This window comes from Paramormyrops kingsleyae, chromosome 9 (assembly GCF_048594095.1).
Source record: "Paramormyrops kingsleyae isolate MSU_618 chromosome 9, PKINGS_0.4, whole genome shotgun sequence".
NCBI classification, from domain to species: domain Eukaryota; kingdom Metazoa; phylum Chordata; class Actinopteri; order Osteoglossiformes; family Mormyridae; genus Paramormyrops; species Paramormyrops kingsleyae.
This window is the reverse complement of record NC_132805.1, coordinates 1,538,502-1,553,016: the sequence shown is the minus strand read 5'-3', so window position 1 is coordinate 1,553,016 and position 14,515 is coordinate 1,538,502. Positions and strand designations below refer to the sequence as shown.

Below are 14,515 nucleotides of genomic sequence, written 5' to 3'. Positions count from 1 at the left end.
ACATGTTTACATAATAAATAATTCACTTATTTACTCAATGAATATTTACATAATTTATTAAAAATCATTAAAGCGGATCACAAACAGGTCATAATGAACGTGGAAATCAGCAGGTCATATAACACTAAGCCAATACACACAATGGATACCTTATTAACATCACAGTGAAAACACAATTTGTTTAGAGAAACACACAAAGACTCGTGCAGCACTGATTGAACTGTTATACAATTTTTTGGACAAACTGGTCGATGAATTCAGAATTGCTCTCTCTATATGGCCAACCTGACAATACTGGAATCAATGGGTCCATATGGCATATAACTATTAGGAAAACCTTGATATAAACTCTCCTTCTGCCTTCTCCCTTCAACTTCTCCACAACGAAGATGCTGCACAAAAAGTATTTCCAGGTTTTACAATCAGCTTGTGAAAACATCACCCTCTGGCAGAGAACAAGCTTTACTACTATTGTAACTGCAAATTATTATTACTGTCCAAATAGTACTGTACACAATTTAATCATAAACAAGTAATTATGTTATAAACAGTCTTAAAGTCAAAATATTATGCCTTTTGTTGTTTTAATATGGCAGAAAAGGGAACATGATTACAATACAAAGCTAGGTTTTTAGCACTTGTAAAAAAATGCTGTAAAATGTGAATTATTTAAAACATTTTGCCATGATTTTATTTATCAATTCACAACACACAAAGTGCATAAACAGGAAAAACCTAAATCAAATCAATATTTCACCCTTTGGCTTTAAAAGAGCCCCAGTTCTACTAGGTACACTTGTGCACAGTGTATTACGGAACTCTGCAAGTAGGTTGTTCCAAAGATCTAGGACAACTGACCACAGCTCCTCTGTGGATTTAGGTGTGTCCGTTACTTTTGTCTCTATGCTGAAATCAAGGCTGTGTGGGAGCCAATCTGTCTCTTCCAGCAACCCTTGTCGTTCTTCTCCTTGAAGTGAGTTCTTTAGGACTTATTATAACACTCTTCGGCCATCCAGTGAATAAACTACCAAATTCTTTGAATCTTGACTCATCAGTTCAGAGCACCTGCTGCCACTTTTCTGCACCCCAATACTTCTGTTTTTGTGCAGCGGTGAGCAGCTCATCCTTCTTTCCATGTCAGAGGGATCGTTTATTAGCTGCAAGTCTTGCATGAAGACCCTTCTGACCAGACCTCTCTGGACTGTACACGAGTGTACTGGGGTCCCACTGATCTCTGCCCAGTATGAGCTGATGGTGCCACTGGACATCTCCAACTGCCAAGGGAAGCCAACATGATGAATCTCATCTGCGGCACTAAATCTCCTTGGCCGACCACTGCACCTTCAGTCCTTAGTGATGCTGCTTCTTTGTGCTGCAGAAGACGTTGGACAGCACATCTGAAAATACCAGTTTGTCAGATCATGTCTCTTCCTAACCCAGTTTCATCTCACCTTCAGCTGTTTCTGCTTTCCGTAGTGATTGTCTTTTAACCTACATATTTATAGTACCTCTTTTGTATAACTGATTGATCAGGCATGGACTATATGCCTACAAAATCTTTAACTGTGTGCATGAATACCTAGGAGAATTGATTTTTTAAAGGCAAAGGATGGTTGCACCAAATATTGATTTGATTTACGTTTTTTTGTCTGTTTATGCACTGTTTATGCTAATTAATAAATAATAATTATTCATGGTATTATTTTTCAAAGCATCAACACTTTAGAGCATTTTTTGCAAGTGCCTAAAACTTTTCCACAGTCCTGTATATTTCATATATCCTGGTTACACATTCTACAAATTTCAAAGCAATTAGAAAATTCTGATAACAGAATATGAATTTGCTGACACGAAACAGTACAGAAAATGCTGTTCTCTCCTGCAAAGGGGGGCAGGACTCCTACAGGCTGCCCCATTCATTCCGTCACAGGTTAGATCGCGTCAGCCAGGGGAACTCCTAAAAAAACAGAATATCACAAGGAGAGAGATTTCAAAAACCAGCCTGATCAACAGTCCATGCTTCTAATCCAAATCTTTTAACAATGACTCCTCTAAAGCACACTGGTTCTGTACATACATGTAAAAAGTCCAAATCATGATTTTGTTCAAATATACAAGACAAATAGTAGAAAACAACACGACGTGAAATGAGAGATCTTGCATTACAATGCTGGTATGTTAAAGGGCGTCACGGATCAGCCAAACTGGGAACTGGCCGCGTTTGTAACACGGGGTGGGACGTGAAACCCCCCCGGCTTTGCATGGGACACAGGGTCCAGCCCACCATTACCATGACAACCAATTCTGAGGAGGCCCAAACACAAATCAGCATAAACAGAGGGGGTCACGCTCTCTATAACGGGAACCCAAAATAGGACGGGCAGGGAGCGGAATATCCCGCTTCACTGCAGTGCACCTGGGAGGGGGGATTACTAGGCCACTGCCTGTCATTCATATAACTGCGGGGGGGGGGGGGGGTGAGGTCAGTCAGCTGATACGGACAGGGTATTACAGTATTACCGTGAGCTCGCATTCACAGTAAGATGAAATGTGGTGGGGGGGTGGGTAAAGGCCACGCATCACTCTTCTTCCCCCCCCCCCCCCACCAAAACTTCTCTCGCTACTATTTTTTTTCCTTGTTGTGTCCTTGTAATAACAAATATCATGCCGTGTCGCTCTCTGACAGTACAGCTGTGTGCATCATCATGTTCATTAAATAACTAAACTTCAGCTTAAAACATTCTCTGAAAAGTAAGCTAATGTAATGATGCTGATTGTGCTGATCCACGCTGCAGGTTTGTCCAGCCCAGTCAGATATCTATATTACACACATATATAGTGCTGTTAACAATAACATATTAACGCTCGTGATTAATCTGCCAGCCCTGGCGCAGAATTTTGTTTTTAACACAAATGAACCCTTTGGAGTTGGCGGATAAACCAGAGATCCCACCAAACTGTTTAAAAAACTCGGCAAGTTTTTGTTAGACACGCAAAACAAACACCCCCAGAAGTCTTAAACAGTCTACTTTTCAAATTTATAATTGACATGATATTCCAACAGTAGTTATTGGGTCAGGAAAACAAGTCAAGTCTTTAACAATATGCAAACTATTGGTAACTAGGTTGTTCTTCTATCATTTTTCACTACTTTTTTTTAATCATTTTTTACTACCTTTATGAGACTTTTACGTAAGTATAAGGCTGTTCTCTGTGTGTTCAAAAATGGAAGAAACAAAGTCGTGCTGCAAAATTAAAAAATAAAAACAGAAGGGGCTACATTTCCCAAAAACATAGTTGCTAATTACATTAGTGACTTTACACATTTGGAATCATGCAACTGAATGATTTCAGCTATCAAAACCAAGATGTTATATTAAAAAAATGCGATTCTTCTGACCAGTTTGTCCTGCATTTCTTTGTTCCAAGACCACACAGGTTTTTGATTCATCTAACAAAAAATTTAAGCAAATAGCCTAATACCTTTTTAAATTAGTGATTAATCGTGATTAATCACAGCGTATTATTGTGACTGGCTGGATTAATTTTTTCAATTGATTGACAGCACTAATATAATCATAAAAATAGCAGCAAAAACAACAACTTTTGGAAAAAAATAGTATCAAAAAATAATTTTTTATGACCTTTCTAGACTTACATAGTTAAGAAACAAAATAGCCTAGACTCATTTTTGAAAGTAACTTACCTTTGCTTCAACTGAATGAAATATGATACAGACAGTTCCATGTAACCCATTCCTACAATTCATGAGTACTGCAATTTTAGAAATGTATTCTTTATGAAGCTAGTGCATTTTTTCCATAACAGAGGCTGCCACTATAATTAGCATACAAATGTAGGATATTAGTGAGAAGGGCCCCCCCCTGGTGGTGGCTTGTGTAACATCTGCTTTAATAGGACACTGAGGAAGGCAGGGCTTCCAGCAAGCTGCCCTGTCCTTAATGACAAAGGAGAGGCCAGCTGACATCGGGCACCAGGCCCCAATGCAGCTCGTTAAGGGAAGTGCAATTTGAATGTTATTGGTTCAAGTTCTATAAAGTCCAGAGGCCATGGTGATGTAGCGTCCGTTGCATGTAGACCATGTAGGATGAAAAGTGTAGCATACAGGGGAAAAAAACACTGACACGGGGTTTGTCCTTCATGCTGCCGCTTGCCATGTGATACGTAAGGCAGAAACGCAGCAAAATGGAGCCTCACTCAGGCACCTGATTTGTGAATAATCAGATCTCACCTGCTGCTTCCTGTCTGAAGTTGGGTCTATCAGCACGTTCAGTAGGCTCGGCCTCTCCCAGTCGTCCAGGCTGAGGCTGAGCGCCTCCCTCAGCTCCCGCGGTGTCCGTACCAGGAAGCCCCGCCCACCAAACGCAGACATGACCTCATGGTATCGGGCTTCCGGCAGCAGCGTGACGGGAGGAGCCCTGGGGGATGTGGGCGTCGGCCGTCATCGTGCACATCTCGCACATGCCGCTAAATCTCTCAGCCGGGGCGACGCACACCTTCCAAGACACTTACATAGTGGTGAGGTCGCCCATCTTTGCCATCTCCTTCCATGTCTCCACGTCGACGCCGCTGTATATCCCGTTGTTATTGACGACGATGATGATCACTGGCAGCTTGTACCTGAGTGATGGACCCTCTATTACGTCATTATGGGTTCATGTATCTGTTCATTTCTATAAAATGTACAACATTGTTTCCTTGCCAATTAATCCCGGAAATGACAGCGAAGACTTTCTGAATTACCGCTGCATTTGTTGGAATAAAAAGTACATCGATATAACAATCCTGGCAAACCACTCTGTAAAGAAAAAAACTATAAACAGAGAAAAAACAGCTGAAGATTCTGCTGAAACCAGCAGGTGTCAGTGGTCCTGAAGGCGTATAACTGTCATCAGCCAACCAAACTGGGGGGGGAGGGGGGGGGACGAGTGTTACAGCTGCAAGGATCGTAGCTGTGGGATGGGGGACGGACTGCATCACCTGCAAATGGTCTCCACTTCCATGCCAGAGAACCCGAAGGCGCTGTCCCCCTCCACGCAGACGACTCGCTGCCTTGTACTCGGGTCACTCTGCACCATAGCAGCTGCAATGCTGAAGCCAAGCCCCACCCCCATGGTCCCGAACGTTCCAGCATCCAGCCTGCGGGATCCAACCAGGGCGTCATGTGACCATGCCAGAATTCCGAATGACCAAACTGGAATCTGATACACTCACTTTTCAATTATTATTATTGACGGAGCCTGGCGTTCTACCTGTGCCTCGGGAGGTAGTTATGGAGCCTGGAGTTCTACCTGTGCCTCGGGAGGTAGTTATGGAGCCTGGCGTTCTACCTGTGCCTCGGGAGATAGTTATGGAGCCTGGCGTTCTACCTGTGCCTCGGGAGGTAGTTATGGAGCCTGGCGTTCTACCTGTGCCTCGGGAGGTAGTTATGGAGCCTGGCGTTCTACCTGTGCCTCGGGAGGTAGTTATGGAGCCTGGCGTTCTACCTGTGCCTCGGGAGGTAGTTATGGAGCCTGGCGTTCTACCTGTGCCTCGGGAGGTAGTTATGGAGCCTGGCGTTCTACCTGTGCCTCGGGAGGTAGTTATGGAGCCTGGCGTTCTACCTGTGCCTCGGGAGGTAGTTATGGAGCCTGGCGTTCTACCTGTGCCTCGGGAGGTAGTTATGGAGCATGGCGTTCTACCTGTGCCTCGGGAGGTAGTTATGGAGCATGGCGTTCTACCTGTGCCTCGGGAGGTAGTTATGGAGCCTGGCGTTCTACCTGTGCCTCGGGAGGTAGTTATGGAGCCTGGCGTTCTACCTGTGCCTCGGGAGGTAGTTATGGAGCCTGGTGTTCTACCTGTGCCTCGGGAGGTAGTTATGGAGCCTGGTGTTCTACCTGTGCCTCGGGAGGTAGTTATGGAGCATGGCGTTCTACCTGTGCCTCGGGAGGTAGTTATGGAGCCTGGCGTTCTACCTGTGCCTCGGGAGGTAGTTATGGAGCCTGGTGTTCTACCTGTGCCTCGGGAGGTAGTTATGGAGCCTGGTGTTCTACCTGTGCCTCGGGAGGTAGTTATGGAGCCTGGCGTTCTACCTGTGCCTCGGGAGGTAGTTATGGAGCCTGGCGTTCTACCTGTGCCTCGGGAGGTAGTTATGGAGCCTGGTGTTCTACCTGTGCCTCGGGAGGTAGTTATGGAGCCTGGTGTTCTACCTGTGCCTCGGGAGGTAGTTATGGAGCATGGTGCGCCCAATGTCCATGGTATTGGCTCCTTCACTCACGATGATGCAATCACGTGGCAGGAGCTGGGAGACATGGTGGAACACGGTGTAGTAGTTCATCGGGAGTGATGAGCGAAGAGCCAGCGCCTGTGGAGAGAGAAGCGTTCCTCGTGGTCAGGTTCCCTGTCTGAGAACAGCCAACACGTGTCACCTGATTGATCATCCCATCACCTGGCAAATGTATATGAGTCGAACCAACGTCATATTTTTGGAATGCAATTAATTTGTTTTATTTATTTAGATGAAGTGTCCCTTTAAACTTGAGCAGAACCTCCAAAACAACCAGTATCAGTATCAGAGTCAGTTTTTGAAATAATCGGATATGGCTCTGAAATTTCCTGATCACTGTATGACTAATAAACCTTGTATAATTATGTGTATTATATACATGTGTTTTGGACTGTTTGAACATTTAATTCTAAATATATATGCTGCAAAATTTTAGTTTTGTTTGGCTTTCTTGACTCTGCAATATTGCATTTGGCCAGTAGAGGCGCCTGACTTACAGCCCTCAACAGTGCAGGTCTCGGAATATATATTAAGTTGTAAGCAGAGACTTGAGACCTGACTTGGACTCGTCCCTCAGAAACTTAGGACACGATTTGGTCTAACTCAGAGACTTCAGACTTGTCAGACTTGCATTTTGTGACTCATGAACATCTCTGACAACCCTAATCGCCAGTCTCGTACCTTGGACACTTTTTCATTGGCGACCATCTTCTCCCTCAGACTCTTCCACCACTCCGTATCAGACCCATACTTCCACGTGTCTTTGCGGAAACACCCCAGAAGCTGAAAACCCGAACATGCCGACATAAATCAGCAGAAAAGTCAACAAGAACCTTCAAATCATGCAACTGTTCAAATCTACACTGACATTTAACAGGTTGGCAAACTTATCAGTCTAATGGATGAAAGGCGGCTTTAGCGGAGCAGCACCTGAGCGACGACACCGCGAACGTCTCCTAAGAGGGCGACGGCTGGCTTCACGTTGTTCCCCAGCTCCTCGGCACAAAGGTCAACCTAGAGCCATATGGCACAGCCTCACTTGGGTCACATCCAGAAGTAATACCAACCACCTCCATACTAAGCTGGAAAGCCATTACCACTACTGGGTACCAGAACCCAACAGAGAAGACGTACCATCAGTATGCATGTGTGGTCACAGCATAAATACTCACTGCACCACATCATGTACAGAAACCTGCTTGTGTAACAAGACTGTGCCCATCACTGGCAGCTACTGCACCTTCAGTGACCTTCAACGCACCTGGATGACCTTCACTTGGGGGCTAAATCTGGGAGGGTGGCCGAAGTGCAGGATCCAGTTGAGCCTCGCGCCCAGGAGCACCACAACATCAGCCTCGAGCAGAGCCCTGCATCCAAATTCAACAAAAGCTCCTTTCGACCTTGTTCATACATCTAAACGAGTACCTCCTCAGCGGGAACAGAACCAGCAACTTAAAGGCTACAGGCTGATTTCTTAATGGGAATGAATCCACAAGCTTGATACCCTCTGCCTTTTGGTAGAACCAGAATATGATTATGCAGAGGTTAAGGTACTGAACCAGAAACTTAAACCCAAGAGCTTGATAATTCTTGAGTGTAATACTTTAATGTCACTGGGAGGATGAAGTGACAGGTACCTGAGGAAAAAGACGCAACTCGGGAATCAACAGTACTGACAGCAGGCGGGGGAGGGGGGCACAGACCTGGATCGAGCTGCAGCCACACAGTTCGGGTGATCGTCTGGCAGGACGCCCTTACCCATGGGGGTGGGCAGGAAGGGCAATCCACAGAGCTCCACTAGCTGGCAAATCTCATCCTCCGCTCGCCCATAGGCTGCCCCTGTAAGAGCCAGAACAGCGCCCCCTCCAGGTAAGCCGGTTACAGCCCATGCTTAGCGAAGTCTCCTGTCCCGTAGGCGCCCCTCGAGGATCTCTCTCCCCTCACCTTTTCCAACAATAATCAGTGGCCGTTTGGATGCCTTCAATACAGAGACTGCTTCTGCGACTTCCCCGGGACCAGCCAAACTGAGGGGAGGGGGTGGGCAACACGGCACAACCCTGCCAATCAGAATCGATCAGACACAAGCATGAGAATGTGCCCAAAGATGCCCAATTCTAACATAATGTGTGCAAAACTCATTACTGTGCAATAACACAATACAATTTTTTATTTTTTTTTATTCTTTAGCGGGATAGTCCGGTTTTGGTTTAGATTGCCGTCACTTGTGACAGACCTCACTCCAGATTTGTCCACGCTAGCGGTCACCATGTCCCCGGCGATATCGATGTAGCAGGCACCCGGACGGCCGTAGATACTGCTCCGAACGGCCTGCGGGACAAAACAGCCCATGCCAGAGCGTGTGGAAATGTGGGACAGCGGATAAACTCACTAACATTTTTAGTTATCTGAGAATTCTGACGGAGAGCATTTATATATAAGTTGTAGGAAGGTGGATGGTGTATTTATTCTTGTTTATGTAGTTCGTAAACATTATCATACTAAATAAAACTTATGCAGTGCATTTTTGGACAAAGCCATCTAGTTCCTCAGTACTAAGGTTCACTAAAGACCAAACCAAAGCCAAAGCCAAAGCCCTTTGCAGACTTGCACAGAAAGTTAAAGGATTCCTCCTGTACGCCACCTGTAGGCACCTGTGAGCATGACAGGGAGGCACCAGCAGCACGTGGTCAGTGCAGGAACGTGGCACAGAAAAAACCAGGGGCCTCGTTTGTCAAAAAGAAGCTCAGAATGTGTGTAAGCAACTTTTCACACAAAATCCAGGATTTATCAAATAAAACTTCTGCATTTTTATGGACACTCTGGGGCAGCGTACGCAGCACTCTGGATAAATCTGGAAAAGCTGACACCCATGATAAAGCAGGGAACTGGAGGAAAACCAGCTAACTAAATGTCCGCATGCCAACAACTCATAACATCAACTGGACACCTTCACATAAAATTGTAAAATGTTAAGTGGGATTCATTAATGTTTCATTTATGTAAGAAAAAAACTGCATGCGACTAATTTAATTTGCTATTTCAAACACTATTTCTTGTCACCTGCTCCCAGGAAACGAAAATATCTGGAGCCATCGGTAGCTGCACCAAGTGTGATTTAGGTGTCATACTGTAGATGCCATGGACAGGGTGGTGACAAAGTATTCCCTGTATTTTTGATTTTTTATTTACAGATGCTATTGTTGGACTTTGTAATCAGAAAGGCTTCATTTGCATATTATATGAGCATTGCCTTCATTTCCATTGATCCTTTATGGTTATTTATGGGTGCCAATTAGGCAGGACCTCAGGCTTATGCATATTTAAAAGATTTATCAAGAGGAAATTGTGTAAATATGTGCGTACACCAGGTTTGAGAAATTCTAATTTTTTTATGTACGCAATTCTTCACAATAAAACTTAAGCAAAGTTTGAGAAACGAGACCCCAGGTGTCACCCTGCACCTTCTCCATCACTGACGGAATGGCCCCTAGGCTGCTCGGTCTGGCCGCAAACTTGCTGTAGAGTCGACAGGCTTCCACCTGCGAAGGTTGAGTGGAAGGAGAATGATTATTTTAGCCCTTAAAAAACAAGCAGCCCTTCTTGTGTGTGACTATGCTCTGTGATGGATTAGCAGAGGTGGACAGTTCAGGCCCAGAAAGTAAAAATCCAGACAAAGATTTAGTTTCAATCAACCAGTCGAGTACAAAGAGTCACAGAGAACTCAGCTGGCTGGCTGAAACAAAATCTTGGTCTGGATTTTTATTTACTGGACCTGAACTAACCTCTGTGGATTAGCGTAGCATGCAGCAGATCCCATGCAGACCCTGTACTTGAAGCAGGTTATGGAGTAGTGCTGTACCTGAGGAAACTCCTGGAAAGCCCCCATGGTTTCTTTGTTTTGATCCGAGGAGCCGCCAATAACAAGCAGAGGCCTGCAGACGTGACACTGGTGGAATCAGGCCTCTGGGGCAGCAGAAGGCAAAGTGACCCGCAGGAAGCGGCCTGTGTGACAGTATGGCTCTGAGTGGTAGCGTACCAGCAGTTAATGTTAGCGTTCGCCATCCCACCCAGGGCATGGATGAGTCCAGGTCCTGACACCACTAAGCACACTGCAGGGCTGTGGGCAAGTACAAAAACATATATATGTATATATTAACAACAGTGCTTAAAAATACAGACCTGAATTAGAAAATCTGTCGCAAAGAGGCCAGTGTTTTCTCTGACAAGTTATTCTGTCTTCTCCAAACTTCTACTTAAACAAAAGTCATGGGTAGGGCTGCCGCGATTGGTCGACATACTTTTCAGCGTCTACATCAGTATTTTAAATCAACACATCGTTTTTAAAATTATTTTTATGAAATTACCATTATGATTTCTAAAACCCTTCAATGCATTATAACAAATGTTTTCCTTTAATATCACTATGTAATATTTAAACGGTCTATTTGAATATCTGAAGGAAAATAAATCGTTCAGATTTATTGACCAATCGGTAAAATAGTTGATTGATTAGTCCATAGAAAAACAGTATTAGTGGCAGCCCTAAAAATATCATCACGATATTTTCAGAGATTTTCACAATATCAATATTTATCATGATATTCTAAAATACATATGCAGAAAACAGTAAAATATGACTGGGGGTTTAGAGTTTTTTTGATTATTATGGTCAAATTGTTTTACTAATTGTTATGGAGCGTGTGAAGGTATGATGATAAATTACACCAACAACAGACTAATACCTTGATGGAAGTGTCTTAGCTATACCACAATTCAAATGACATTCAAATCAATGGTGATATGAATGTTCATAATCACGATACAATATCTGGTTGACACCTTTGGAAAATGATGTCTGAGCAGCCTAGTGAGCTGCACTGCTGAGTGCTGGACAGACCTTTAAGTACTGCTCACCAGCCCAATTAACATTTTTAAATTCAAGTTCAAATCTCTTCAATATGAAGATCTGAGCATGTCCATACCGTCCAGTGAGGTACCCGACCGCAGACGCTGCATAGCAAGCCTGCAGCAAGACAAATCTTCGTCATCATCATCATCATCATCATCATCTTATGGGATTATGGTAATTACAAAAAGTTTCAGAGAAATACCGTACTGCTTGTTCATTGCGCATTCCCACATACTTGATCCCAGCGGCTTGAGCTGCCATGGCGATCTCAATGACCGGCACACCAACAATGCCAAACATATACTCCACATTCTGGAGCACAAGGAGATTGAAAGTGATTATAAGATATGTGTCGACTTGAAAATGTAATAAATCACAGGTTCTGTGCCCGTACTCCAAAATACTAACAAGAATGTAGTGCAAACGTATCCACACACCAGGGGGGGTATTCCACAAAGCAGTATATGTTGCTCAGCTGGATAACTTGTTGGATATAAGGTAGTCCCCAACACCCCCCAGCTTTAAAAATGGCATTATTTCAAGGATAACAAAAATATATACTATATGGAGAAAAGTATTGGGACACCTGGCCATTACACCTACAGAAACTTCTAAATCCATAGGCATCAGTATGGAGTTGGTCCCCCCTTTGCAGCTGTAACAGCTGCCACTCTTCTAGATCATCCCAAAAATGTTTGATGGGGTTAAGGACAGGACTCTGTGTGGGCCAGTCAAGTTCTTCCACACCAAACTTACCCAACCATGTCTTTATTGACCTTGCTTTGTGCTCTGGGGTACAGTCATGCTGGAACAGAAAAGGGCCTTCCCCAAACTGTTCCCACAAAGCTGGAAGTATAGAATTATCCAAAATGTCTTGCCATGCTGAAGCATTAAGAGTTCCCTTCACTGGAACTAGGGGGCTTAGCCCAACCCCTGAAAAACAACCCCATACCATTATCCCTCTTCCATTAATCTTTACAGTTGGCACAATGCAGTCAGACTGGTAACGTTTCCACTGCTCCAGAATCCAGTGACGTCATGTTTTACGCCACTCCATCCGACGCGTGGCATTACCCTTGGTGATGTGAGGCCTGCATGCAGCTGCTCAGCCATGGAAGCCCATTCCATGAAGCTCCCAGCACACAGTTTTCATGCTGGGGTTAATGCCAGAGGAACTTTGGAACCTTGCAGTTATTGAGTCAACAGAGCATTAGTGACTTTTACAAACTATGCGCCTCAGAGTTTCTGTTGTTCCTAAACACTTCCACTTTGCAATATATGTGGCAAAATATGACAGCACCGCAGTGGAAATCACTGTGCTCTTCAGAATGACCCATTCTTTCACAAAAGTTTGCATGCAGTACATGGATGGGTGCTTGATGTTATACATCTGTGGCAATGGGTCTGAATGAAACACCCGAATTCCATGATTAAGTAGTTTGTCCCACTACTTTTACCTATATAGCGTATCTCTCGCGCACGCACCTGTAGTGTAACATGGGGCAGTAAGTATCAGTGGCGGCTGGTGGCTAAAAAAATAGATTACAGAATAATACATTTTACAGTATGGCAATACTTATTTTTTCCAAAGAACGGAGAAAATGTCATTTTAAATAATAAAAAAATATTAGTAATGTCTTATGTCAAAGTTACTTGTTCCATAATTTACTTTCAAATACAGAGCATGTAGTACGTACCTCCTCTACCTCAATGGAGCAGCCGCCTCTGATACATATATATATAAACTATACTGCAAAGGGTGTAATCGATTGATTTTACAAAATAAGTTCCATGCCCTTTCCTATAGCTTAAGAGATCGCTCATTGCGAGGTAAAGTATTGAGCCCCTCTGCTCAGAAACAACCTGCAAATTTCTAAGAAGCTCACTAGCTAGCTGCGAACCATTCACAAAGTTTTCAGTTAAGATCTTTGACTAGTGGGTTCGTCTGAGCTATAGGTTTTGCAAATCAAAAAACTATTCATATCTCACCTGAGCCCTGAGAGCCTCGGCAATAACCTGCGCCCCTGTTACTTCCCCCATTTCCCTGCGCGGTGAGGGTGAAAGGGCACCGAACTGACGGCCAAACAAAACATGGAAAACGCTATTTCCAACCCAGTTCCAGTAAACCACGCCCTCTGTGGGACGTGGCTCCCGTTGTGATTGGCTGTAGAAAACTGATTGATGGTCACTAACCTTCGCATTAACAGAAGCAAATACAATGCAAGAAATAAACGTCAACACCGCTATATCACATGGTCAGCCAGTTAATTAGCTGGAATTACGATATAGTTAATATTTGGGGTCACGTTAAGTGATCGGATAGCCAACCTGCGCCTCTACCCGCGTCGGTACAGGTAGGTCTAGTGCGTGAGACTGGCAGTCTGGAAGACAGAGCCATATATAAATAATAGTCCTCATTATAAGCCTATTAAAGACAGTTCTCTGTTGCGCCTAAAACAATTTTTGTTATCACTTTATTTGACCGGGCACGAGTAATACAGTATTATGCTACTACTTATGTATTAACATAATGATTGATTCATCATTAATGAATTGTAACGCCTGTTTTATCTCAAGCAATTACAATCTGTGTTATTATATATGTTAATTATGTAAACCTTCGTGAACACTGTACATACTGGTCTAATATTTATTCATCATTAACGAATCATGATTCATCTTTCATCCCAAGCAGTTACTATATTTGTTACTATATATGTTAGTTCTGTAAACCCTTCTAAAGTACTGAAGGGACAAGTAATGAATAACACAAGTGTATGGCATGTCGTTTTAGCTTTAAATGATATTATATTCATATTTTGACTAGTTAAAATTGAATTACAACTAGTTACAGTTCAATTCCTGGTATCAAAAATTGGCTTTTTAACTCATATTCCAACCACAATTGAAGCAGATGAGAAAGACGTTTTGAATCTCCCTAGCTAAAATAGAATTTCTGATATCAAGAACTAGCATTATAACTAGTGACTTTATTTGTTCGTGATTTGTACTTCAGTAGTGAGTTATTACTAAGTATTTGTGAGACGTAAATTGCCACCCAATTTTTAAGAGACCTTGTTTATTTCACAGGGTATAAACTCACCTGAAGCGTGTTTATTTTGCCCACATACATGACTACCTGAAGGAGTCATGTATGTGGCTGCAGGTTGGCACAGAAGGAATGGCTTCTCTGCCACCCTGATTACCCTTAGTTGTACCTTGTGTTGTTTCTGGGTCTGCTGGGAGATGCACTTCAGCTGTGGAGGGTATTATGACATCATCTGGTAGAAAAAGCAGGTCCTGGTTTACTGACCTATCAG

The 14,515-nt window shown here is 43.6% G+C and overlaps 1 protein-coding gene across 5 annotated transcripts; it reads right to left on the bottom strand.

The window, feature by feature from the left end:
* Positions 1 to 38: 38 nt before the first annotated feature.
* hacl1 (2-hydroxyacyl-CoA lyase 1) lies at positions 39 to 13,325 on the bottom strand. Of its 5 annotated transcripts, none has more exons than XM_072715988.1 (17): positions 13,185 to 13,325; positions 11,403 to 11,507; positions 11,269 to 11,309; positions 10,323 to 10,403; positions 10,146 to 10,218; positions 9,748 to 9,825; positions 8,520 to 8,614; positions 8,231 to 8,343; positions 7,990 to 8,125; positions 7,548 to 7,653; positions 7,217 to 7,300; positions 6,968 to 7,069; positions 6,210 to 6,364; positions 5,002 to 5,160; positions 4,534 to 4,641; positions 4,253 to 4,439; positions 39 to 1,957 (listed from the first exon to the last, which is right to left on the bottom strand). In XM_072715988.1, the coding sequence occupies exons 1-17, from the start codon at positions 13,233 to 13,235 to the stop codon at positions 1,925 to 1,927; spliced, it is 1,707 nt and encodes a 568-aa protein (XP_072572089.1). In that variant the 5' UTR covers positions 13,236 to 13,325; the 3' UTR covers positions 39 to 1,924. The 5 variants fall into 5 exon arrangements, with proteins under 5 accessions (XP_072572089.1, XP_072572091.1, XP_072572090.1 ...); XM_072715990.1 differs by having other exon boundaries at positions 11,952 to 13,284; XM_072715989.1 differs by having other exon boundaries at positions 11,403 to 12,128; positions 13,185 to 13,273.
* Positions 13,326 to 14,515: the final 1,190 nt, after the last annotated feature.

What these genes read in the sequence shown, in the direction of transcription:
- hacl1 (XM_072715988.1), bottom strand. Translation starts at nt 13,235, where the DNA reads ATGGGGGAAGTAACAGGGGCGCAGGTTATTGCCGAGGCTCTCAGGGCT. An exon ending in CCGAGGCTCTCAGGGCTCAG is followed by an intron (nt 11,508 to 13,184) that starts GTGAGATATGAA and finishes CTTGTGCTCCAG; the next exon opens with AATGTGGAGTATATGTTTGG. An exon ending in GTCGGGTACCTCACTGGACG is followed by an intron (nt 10,404 to 11,268) that starts GTATGGACATGC and finishes ACTTGCCCACAG; the next exon opens with CCCTGCAGTGTGCTTAGTGG.